Source organism: Carassius gibelio, chromosome A6, assembly GCF_023724105.1.
Source record: "Carassius gibelio isolate Cgi1373 ecotype wild population from Czech Republic chromosome A6, carGib1.2-hapl.c, whole genome shotgun sequence".
Classification (NCBI taxonomy): domain Eukaryota; kingdom Metazoa; phylum Chordata; class Actinopteri; order Cypriniformes; family Cyprinidae; genus Carassius; species Carassius gibelio.
Window position 1 is genome coordinate 14,591,236 of NC_068376.1, and position 10,716 is coordinate 14,601,951.

General features: G+C 35.7%; 2 protein-coding genes across 2 annotated transcripts; one reads left to right on the top strand and one right to left on the bottom strand.

The window, feature by feature from the left end:
• Positions 1 to 3,236: 3,236 nt before the first annotated feature.
• Positions 3,237 to 5,970, bottom strand: LOC128015493 (transcription elongation factor, mitochondrial). Its single transcript, XM_052599353.1, has 4 exons — positions 5,735 to 5,970; positions 4,756 to 5,225; positions 4,517 to 4,666; positions 3,237 to 3,793 (listed from the first exon to the last, which is right to left on the bottom strand). The coding sequence occupies exons 1-4, from the start codon at positions 5,790 to 5,792 to the stop codon at positions 3,368 to 3,370; spliced, it is 1,104 nt and encodes a 367-aa protein (XP_052455313.1). The 5' UTR covers positions 5,793 to 5,970; the 3' UTR covers positions 3,237 to 3,367.
• Positions 5,971 to 6,377: 407 nt separating this feature from the next.
• Positions 6,378 to 9,994, top strand: LOC128015492 (E3 ubiquitin/ISG15 ligase TRIM25). The gene is made up of 5 exons (XM_052599352.1): positions 6,378 to 6,842; positions 6,977 to 7,072; positions 7,170 to 7,301; positions 7,463 to 7,577; positions 7,680 to 9,994. The coding sequence occupies exons 1-5, from the start codon at positions 6,519 to 6,521 to the stop codon at positions 8,207 to 8,209; spliced, it is 1,197 nt and encodes a 398-aa protein (XP_052455312.1). The 5' UTR covers positions 6,378 to 6,518; the 3' UTR covers positions 8,210 to 9,994.
• The last annotated feature ends 722 nt before the right edge of the window (positions 9,995 to 10,716 follow it).

A 10,716-nucleotide genomic window follows, 5' to 3' on the forward strand; every position in this document is an offset into this window, starting at 1 on the left:
AATCACTAAATTACTGAAAGAGCTAACCTGTAGCCGAAGAACCGCTTCTCAATATCATTAACTCGTCGTTATCTTTAGGTCACGTCCCAAAAGCATTCAAGCTGGCGGTTATCAAGCCTCTTATTAAGAAACCAAAACTAGATCCTAGTGTACTGGCAAATTATAGGCCTATTTTAAATCTTCCATTTATGTCTAAAATTTTAGAAAAAGTCTTACTTGATCTTAGTGCTACGTTCGACACCATAGATCATGACATACTCATAGATAGATTCAAAACTATACAGGTATTCAAGGGCAGACTCTACGATGGTTTAGATCCTACCTGTCCGATCACTACCATTTTGTTTACTTAAATGGGGTGTCATGTCATTTATCATCAGTAAAATATGGAGTGCCACAAGGATCCGTCCTAGGTCCCCTTCTATTTTCAACATACATGTTCCCCCTTGGTAATATTATTAGAAAATACGGAATTAGCTTCCACTGTTATGCTGATGATACTCAGCTATATATCTCAACGAGACCAGATGAAACTTCCCAATTATCTAAGCTAACAGAGTGTGTTAAAAATGTAAAAGATTGGATGACAAATAATTTTCTCCAATTAAATTCGGATAAGACAGAGATATTAATTATTGGACCAAAAAACACTACACAGAATCTTGTAGATTACAATCTGCAACTAGACGGATGTACTGTTACTTCCATACAGTCAGAAATCTGGGTGTTATATTAGACAGCAATTTGTCTTTTGAAAATCATATTTCCAATGTTACAAAAACTGCATTCTGCTATCTTAGAAACATTGCCATGCTACGAAACATGTTATCTGTTTCTGATGCAGAAAAGCTAGTTCATGCATTCATGACCTCTAGACTGGACTATTGTAATGCACTTCTAGGTGGTTGTCCTGCTTCGTCAATAAACAAGCTACAGGATGTCAGGATATAAGGCCCTAAATGGTTTAGCTCCTGCGTACCTAACTAGCCTTCTACCACGCTACAACCCATCACGCACCCTAAGGTCACAAAACGCTGGACTTTTGGTAGTTGCTAGGATAGCAAAGTCCACTAAAGGAGGTAGAGCTTTCTCACATTTGGCTCCCAAACTCTGGAATAGCCTTCCTGATAATGTTCGGGGTTCAGACACACTCTCTCTGTTTAAATCTAGATTAAAAACATGCAAACAACAATCTCTTTCGCCAAGCATACGAATAATGTAACTTTTAAATTGTGAGTGTAGTTGCATCTGATCAAATGTGCATTTTTATTCATTAGCTTGGGTTAAACTAATTTTACTTTGTTGGATCAGCAGTTATGCTAATGATGTCTCTATTTTGTTTCTATGTTTTGCCACGGGATTTACATCCTGGGGTAACTAGGATTTACACAAGCTCCAGTCTGGATCCAGAACACCTGAGAAGAGATGATGCTGACCCACAGAGGACCCCAGATGATGCTAACACTGAATCAACAAACAGAACTAACAATTATTGCTAAATGTGTGATTGCATCATATAATAACTATTAATTACTAATATTGATAGTTAATCGTCTAGCTGACTACGTCTTGTATTATTATTATTATTTTTTTTTTTAATCCTGTCAAACGTGCACAAACTACTAGCTACTACTAAATATTGTAGAAACGTAATTTTCTGTAAAGTTGCTTTGTAACGATTTGTATTGTAAAAAGCGCTATACAAATAAACTTGAATTGAATTGAATCAGCCAATAAATCCAAAGACGAAAGGAGAGTCAGAGAAAGAGAAAACCAGTCAAAGGCTTGATGTTACAGACCTCCACAAATGTACACAAGGTTAGACCAGACTGGCAGAAATAAAAAACTTTTCTCTTTGGACCAATCTTGTAAGTCCTCAGTGCCTTCAAAGCAAACAAAACATTTGGCTTCTGAAACAGATGTCCATAGAAAAGATGGATCAGTCATGCTGGTCTTTCAGCACATGGTGTGTGCATTGCAGTTTTTTGAAAACGACTTTCCTGGATGCTTATTTACAAAGACCACCTCTAAGAGGAACTGGATAATTCAGAACCTCTTGGTTGGATGGGTGCCACACTAAAGGACGGCTTATTGGACTTGCCAAGAGAGGAGCAGATCAGAGTGTTTTGAGAATTCATCACAGATATTGGCCATTGTGGAAGGTTTGGTGTTTCTGTCACTATCGGACTTTCCATGGACTACCTGCCCACAATCTGTAGATCTGAGCGAGATAAAGAATATCACTCCGTAAGGTATTTTGTAAGGAAATTTCTAATGCTTCATGAAAAAAATCTATATGCAGTAATTTTTTAATTGGTTCACTTTAAGTCGTGTGATTTAAACATGTATTATTTTTTTATGATTAAGACTTGCTTTTTTTTTTTTTGTCTCACTTTCAGACATTCACACTCCCTCTCAAGCCTTCACCTGCCCAGAAGCTTGCTGTAATTTATGGCTTTGGATTTTCCCGGATGTGTGACTGTCCTCCAAGACTTCTAAACTGTTTACTGTATTGTGACATGAGTGTGACTTGTGTTTGTAGTTGGTGACAGAAACATATTTGTCTGCTAGATCATTTATTCTTGGCGAATAAAGAAAATCTATATTTTTCTAATTAGCAGTGGGAATTTTAACCAGTACCTCAAATGAGCTTTGACATTCTCACTATACATTTCAGCAAATACGGTGGCTCCAAAAGGACACTTAAGTTCCTTTTAAAAAATGTCTTAACTTCACTGTATTAGACACAAGATGTCAATCAGAGTATCATCTGTGAACAAATAATACTAGAGCTTTCTCAGAATTTACTTTAGTGTCTTGGACCAGTTATTAAATGATTTTTAACTGTAATTCCTCCTTAAAGGGATAGTTCATCCAATTGGTAATTTTGTAATGATACTAGCAAAACATATACTACAATTATATACAAGTCAATGGCTACCAGCAACTGTTTGCTTACCCACATTCTTCTTTTGTATTCAACAGTAAAAAAAAAAAAAAACAGAAAAAGAGTAAAACACATACAGGTTTAGAACAATTTGAGGGTGAGTAAATGTTTACAAAATTTTCATTTTGGGAGGAAACACCCCCCTTTTTAAAATTGCTATAATCATGTGTGTTACTGTAGATTTTATTTAATAATATTTAACCTTTAAATATATAAAGTTTCTCCTCAACACCAACTAGGTTATAGTTTAACACTTAAATAAATACAAAAATTATTATAAAATCCTGTGTCAGGTTCAAGCAACTTAAATTAACTTTAATATGTAGTCTTTGTTTCAGAGAAAGCATAGCATAAAATTTTACTCAGTGGAAGGGAGAAGGAGCTCCAGAGTCAAACAAATGAGAGTCATTCAGTAGCGATTCACTCCTGCAGGAGTTCAAAAAACACAACAGCTTGCAGGAGAGCATCACATAGCTCTTCCCCTCTGTTCCTACTGCTCATCTTAAAGGAGTTTCTGTGCTTTAATACCAAGTCATGTGGAAAAATAACACGTGGGTTTTGCTTCATCACCGACTCCGTCATCATCTTCCTCACGGTCTCAGCTCCACTTGTACGACAATCTCCCACTATTAGGTTGAAATGGCGGCCGACAGCTGTTCGCATCATGTTAAGGACTTTGGGGGGGCTTCCTGGTTCCCTTGCTGGAGTGAGTAAAGCAAATAGCATGGCCTCTACTGTCCGGAGATGGGCCAAGACTGGATAAAGAGAAGTATTCTGGGGAGAGATGCTTGGTTTCTCCACCAAAAAAAAGTCGGCAGGAGGGAAGCTTGAAATAACAGTAGAGATCTGGGGTTGACAAACATATTAATAAATTAATTTATTAATAATAATCAATTATAATTCACATCCAAATAGGTTATTCCTCTCTATACAGAAGGTAAACCAGCAAAACTTGGCAGGAGAGCTTAAACAGCTAAAACATTCTTCAAAATCTATTCTGTTCTGCAGAATAAAGAAATGTATACAGATCTGGAACAGCACGAGGTGGGAGTAAATATTTATTTTAAAGAATATTAATTTTTGGAGGAAAGATGCTTAGAGTAAACATTAAATGGAAATTAACAAATATGTTTACTAAAAGCATGTTATTTATATTACTGTGAATGATTCGACTATGCAGGTTTCCTTTTTAAACATTTTTTTACCTAATAATTTTTTTATCAAAATGTCAAACCTGGATATTCGATCAGACTTCTCTCAGTCATTTTATGTTTTAATTTCCCCATTCTTACTATCGACGTCAAGCTTGCATCCAGATCGGCCTCTATCCAGTCAACAAGCAATGCATAGAACTGCACTACATCTCTTTCCCTTAGATGTACATCACAGTAATTAATCGAAGGGAACTGTAGCTACTTCCTTTAGCTACATTGCTTTAAGTTCTTTAAATCACAAGTGTTGCTGGTTTGCTTTCTTAAAAGAATATGCAAAAAATGTTATATGAATATTAAACTTGATACTGCTGAATCTAAAAAAAAAGGAGGATGAAGAAAGTTAAAAGTAACTCACATCTTCCAAATAATCGGATGCCATGTACATTCCTTTCATAAAACTCTTGCACTCTGCTTGCTGCCAGTCTAATACAGTTCTTGCACGATCCATGTGTGTCCATGCGATTTTATTAGTACCACAAACAATGGACACAATAGAGCTTGCATCCTGCAAGAAATTCATAAATAAGACTTAGCACAAGAACTCCTCATTCAGAAAAGCTATTAGATAGAGTGGTTTAGAAAGATTTGCCTCACCTCCAACAGAGCTCGGTCAACCTCAGGCCTTATGAATTTAGCCAGATGGACTTTTCCCTTTTTCCTCTCCTTCTTGTCAGTTGGTTTAAGAATGGAGTCAAAGACTATGACAGCACTCTTGTGTTTCAGTAATGGCACATTCATGACACTCTCAAGACTGTTGAATGGTCCATGTGCAGTTCTGTATTTGACAATGTTAACAGCTTTCCGTCCTCGTAGCAGTTTGACCTGCTCCAGGTCTGACTCTGTGGCTGTATTGAGGCACTGGAGGATGACAGCACGCTGCTCAGTGGTATAACATGAGTCCAGGGATTTGTCATTTTCTTGGCTTAATTCAGAAGAAACTGATGCATTCAGGATGTCAAGCCCAGAGATCATTATTTTGCTGCTTCTGCAACAGGTGCAGTGCAAGAATCTGAGCTCATATTGAGGCAAGGAGCTTGGGGGGCGACCGAACAGACTGTAATGTCCTGTAACCAATCAATGATTTAGTCAGAAAATAATCACACACACACACACACACACATATATACATACATATACATATACATATGTATATATATAATTCAAACAAGGTCACATTTTATTTAATTAATTATTGCAAAATTAATCAATCATAAAATGACAATCAATTTTAAATTTCAGCTATAAAGCAGCTCCACAGAAGACAATACTGTCATTATTCAGCTCAATTCGGTTCAAGATTGTGTGTTCGTATTCGATAGTGTCAGTAATTAGATCTTAGTCCCAACAAAAAAAAAACGTAATTCAACAAACAAACTCTAAAAAACAAACATTAAATACATATATTGAAATAATAAACTTTTTGCACAATATTTTACTTAAATTAGGGCACCTGAAAATCCAAGATCGAAAAAAGATCTGTGATACTGGAAGATACTAAGTTAGTCCTTGTGACTGACAAAGCATGTTCAAAATAAATGTCATACCTAATATCTTTACAAGTGTTATTTATTACCTTTGAGGAATATGGAGGATAAGAGGCGTTTTGCGATCCACATGTTTGATCGCCACATTTCTGTGTTTTTCTTACATATGACTGAACCCCATGCACCGGCTCTAGCAGCGGGGATTGTGACGTGTTTCCGACTACACTCTCTACTGGGCTAACAGTTTCCGGTTCCCGGTTCCGTATTTTCATCTGACGCTAACCCACGTAATAACCTTTTATATGGCGCTAAACTTAACAGTGGAAATAAAGCTTTTAGAGAGCTTTAAAAAAACCACACTCCCTCTGAGTTAAAACAAACCAATATCCCGGAGTAATTCATTTACTCAAACAGTACACTGACTGAACTGCTGTGAAGAGAGAACTGAAAATGAACACCGAGCCGATCCAGATCATGAACAAAACATTGACTCGTCCACGAGTCAAGAACCGGTTGCATCGGTTTTCGGATCACCAGTACTTCTTTCGGACAGTTCGATTCAATAAAACGGTTGAAGAAAATGGTTCACCGGTTCTTTTGCGCTCGAAGTAATGGCGTCATTGGCGATGATTACCCTTGATTCAAACCTTTGGTTTACTCATGCACATAACACTAGCACAGAATCAGTTCAGAATCAATCACCAAAAGAATCAGTTCGGTTCAGACGCTCTAAGAGAGCCATTGCCCTAAGAGGTCCGACTCGTGAGGAAACACAGCTGTGTGACTTTGGTTCCGACTACGAATGGACGCTTTGCTCAAGAAAATAAAGTGATCTGTGGGACTTTCAGTTTCGATTCCGAAGAAAACCGTCTCATGATGTCGCTATATGAAGATATTGTGAAGTTCGTCTCGATTAACCTTAAATGCCCTATATGTATGGAGATTTTCACAAAGCCGGTTACACTAGTATGTGGGCATAACTATTGTCAGAAGTGCATTTATGCATGTTGGGCAAAGAGCAGCGCAAGAAGGGATTGCCCACATTGCCGTGCAGATGTGAGCAGTAGTAAACTAGAGATGAATTTCACTCTGTGTGACATACTGGAATTACAGGACCTTGGTGGTCGCGAGAAATGGGAGCAAATTCTGGCAGAAGCAGATCAAACGCCACACGCTACGAGAACTGTTACAAGAGTGGCAAGTTTATGGTCTTATCTTATCAAATAGCTTAATAATACAATATAATAATGAACAAGGTAGTTGACTGAAAAGCCAGCTTTGAGCTTTTGCTAACTTTATAACTTTTACTGCGATTTGCTTGCTCTCTTTAGGATAGTTTAACGAAACGTCTGGATTGGTTAAAAGCTGAGATCAAAAAGACGGAAGCAACACTTTCAGCTGAACTAAAATCAAATCAGCCTTGTGAGGTAATACGTTTAAAGTTTTAATACTTTTAAATTTGCACATGCACTATGTGGAAAAAAAGTATCATAAGAAATAATGATCATTTTGAACCACACTCAGGATGGCATTTATAATTCCTCAATTGTTCCGATGGATGTTTCCAGTTCGTCTTTAGACAGTGATGCTTCAAGTTGCTATGCTGGCATAAGTTTGAGTCAGACATCATGGGATTTACCTTCTCAGTCTGAAGAGGTAATATGAGGTTTGGGAACCAAAGTGTCAAATCACCTCCAACATATGTTTTCACTAGTGATACAAGGATTTAAGTAATGAAGAATTCTGAGAAATATATTTACATATATATTCATTACTCATGGAAAGGAGCTGATTGTAGAAAACATGATCTTTCTCAGGAGAGTTCACAGGAGTTTGTAGACGAGGCTCCAGAGAATTCAGAATCTCTGTTTGAGGATGCTCACCTCACTCCCAGTGCTGGAGCACAGCAGCGCAACAGAGACAGTGCTGAGGGTTATGTTTCTTATGTTAACATTGATTTTTATGCATGCTTGAACTAAAAATGTGTCTTTGGTGCTATGTATGTTAACTTTAATATCTTTCTTTCTCTCCCAGCTGGTCTTCATGCAGAGTTCGTTGAGCTTACTTTTTCTCCCCAGCTGGGAAACAGGCGGCTGGTTTTTCACACGGAGAGCCGCAGAGTAGAAACACACCCGGGGCACCAAGCAAGAACCTCACACGGGCGTTTTGATGCCTGTCAGTGGATGGCGGAGCAGGAATTCAGAGGAGAGTGGGTTTACTGGGACGTGGATACCACATTCAGCACTGGATGGGCTGTTGGTGTGGCATATCCCAGTCTGAAGCGTAACGAGAGGTTGGGAAGAACACCCTCATCTTGGTGTTTGGAGTGGAGCAGTGGGCAACTGAATGCTTGGCACAATAATTTAAAAACCTCTGTTAAGCATAGTATCCATAATGGGATCAGAGTCATTCTGGACATGCCAAAAAAACAGTTGTCCTTTCAGAGTCTGTGCAATAGCCAGCTTGAATTACACATTTTCCAGGTGGATTCTTCTGGCCCTTTCATACCTGTCTTCTGGCTTTATGGACTGTCACATAATGCCTTAACCTTTCCTAGACATTGAGTTCAGGATAACATAGATCTGTAGCATTTACACTTTATACTTTTTACACTCTATTTTGTTTACATAATATGCATTCTATTACTAGTACTATATAAATCTATACTATATGAATCTTGAATTTTCTTTTTTTTTTATTTTTTTTTATAACATACATGTCTAATTTGGCTTTCTGGCTTTTAACCATTTAGCCACACATCCATATTATTCTAGGACTGAAGAATGTCCCTTTTATACTATCCTGGTTAATTCTACAATTTTAGATTGCAATACTGCTAATATTTTTGGCTCCTTTATGATGCTTTCTTCTTCTTCATTGTATTTTGGGCACTTTAGATAAAAGTTAAAATTTACATGTATAAATGACTGCTGTAACATACTGTAATCTTAATAAGTCCAAATGGGTGCCCTAAGCAGGATTGTATTGTTGTGCCCCCTTCCTCAAATTTGATGATGGAAAAAAACAACAACTATGGGGTGAAAATAGAACTTTAATCAAATAAAAAAGTAAATGAATAAATTTTATTATTTACAAATTGCAATTGTAGCTCTCGACATTTACCTATGGCAATAACTTTATTATGACTCTAATTTATTTTGTAGTCTCAAGCATTCAGAAATCATGCAAAAGAAAGTTAAGCAGTTTTACTATGATAAGGGTTGTGATATGCATGTTTTTTGTTGAATAAATTATAAAGGCTGTGTCATCTATAACAAAAAGGTGTCCAAAAATGAAAGATTAAGTGAATATTTGAATTAAATGTTTGGTCAGTAGCCTAAACAAGGATTTGATTGTCCTGTAAGTTTAACAGCAGCAATTACATGGCATTTTGCTCCCTTTGCAGGTATTTGTAATAACATGTACAGAAATTGTTTATTTTGTATTTACCTACATTATGTATTTTAACAATGTTATACCAATCATTATTGTATCATTGTATTTTTATATAATGCATTTTAAGTCATTTTAAAGGCCATTGAGGTCTGTTTTTATAGCAACAACACCACCACCAACAACAAAAAATATTACAGTATATTAATACTTCTTTGTAAATTATTATTTGAAGTAACAAAACCATGGTTAATTTGAAGTTACCATGTCTACAAGAACGATGATTTGTGGTGTTATTTTAAAAACCATGGGTAATCGTTTCGTAAGGCAACCTGAAAAATAAAAACTTTCACAGGAATTTGACTGAAAAGTGATAAACGGGCCTTGTTTTTACCTAATAGTTCATCATTTATTTTAATATATATAAAAAATGTTTAAAGTGTGCATTGTTGCTGACACTTAAATTAACACAATATATCCAATTGAAGCCGCGGCTTTCACCATAACACGACAGTTCTTGTTATATGAACTCGGGAGGTGAATTAATTGCATAGTTTATCTCTGACTGCATTCTGATTTCGGAATGTGATCGCGTGTGTGGACCAAAAATAAATTTGCTGCTGAAAATACAATATTTTATTTTACCTGAACGATTTAAGATTAAATTTAACGCTACTGAACAAAATTCAGAGTTCTGATCTTGTAATATTTAATGTACTTAATCGATATTATATCCACCAGTAATATTCAATATATTAGCCACCTAGAAATAATACAGTGTTTTATTTTTTGCATTTGAAGAGCGAGATGTTCCATTACTGATTGTGTTTGTAATATGTAGTATTTTTTCACTTATCTAGAGTTATTCATTTTGCAGGATCAGTACAGATTTGCTTCTGCAGATACAGTCTGTATATTGTTGGAAATTAAAAATAAATAAATAAAAAAACAGTGTTATGTTTCTTTGTTTGAATATTTATGGTTTGTAGTAAAATCACATATTTAAGCTAAAACATTTTTTCTTTCAAACACTCTCATCCACCCATGCAGCTTTCACAGACACCCCTCACAAACTGTCAACAAGGGCCTTAAATTTGTTTTAACATTTAGCTGTAGGTGGGACCCTGATGGGATTATTTTACGCACAGTTTTGGGAAGGTCACTATGGAATTGTAATAGGTTATAGATTACAAATTACCCTATTTAAAATTTAAAGGTATAGTGTAACTAGCTCAATTTCTTAAAAAAAGTAATGTAACTGATTATATTTATATGTTTTAAGACTTTTCTATATATGTAAAGTTTTCAACTGTTAATCTTTTGAAACATGTAAACCGGCCAGGGTTAACATTACAGTAGGTAAATATATAAATTATTTATTTATATAATAAATCAATAACTTAATAAATAAATATACATCACCCAAATAGGAAATAAGCATGTGTCCTTAACTCCTGAAACATCTGTGTCTCATATTTTAGTGCAGTTAATGAAATATATCCATTAAATCTATTTGTGTGTGGACAAAATATTCAGATGTAACCCCCCTCTGTAATCATTAACATTTTCATAATTAACTGCAATTTATTTATTTATTTTTCTCAATAACTGTTACTGATTACAATAACATTTATTTTGTAATCAAATTACATTATTTAGCTATATGTAACTAGTTGAA

Bases quoted from the DNA above. Each gene is read 5' to 3' on its own strand.
- LOC128015493 (XM_052599353.1), bottom strand. From the start codon at position 5,792: ATGTGGCGATCAAACATGTGGATCGCAAAACGCCTCTTATCCTCCATA. The intron at 5,226-5,734 runs GTAATAAATAAC...GATTGGTTACAG, and splicing joins ATCCTCCATATTCCTCAAAG to GACATTACAGTCTGTTCGGT. The intron at 3,794-4,516 runs GTGAGTTACTTT...TGTCAACCCCAG, and splicing joins CATCCGATTATTTGGAAGAT to ATCTCTACTGTTATTTCAAG.
- LOC128015492 (XM_052599352.1), top strand. From the start codon at position 6,519: ATGATGTCGCTATATGAAGATATTGTGAAGTTCGTCTCGATTAACCTT. The intron at 7,073-7,169 runs GTAATACGTTTA...AACCACACTCAG, and splicing joins AATCAAATCAGCCTTGTGAG to GATGGCATTTATAATTCCTC. The intron at 7,302-7,462 runs GTAATATGAGGT...GATCTTTCTCAG, and splicing joins TACCTTCTCAGTCTGAAGAG to GAGAGTTCACAGGAGTTTGT.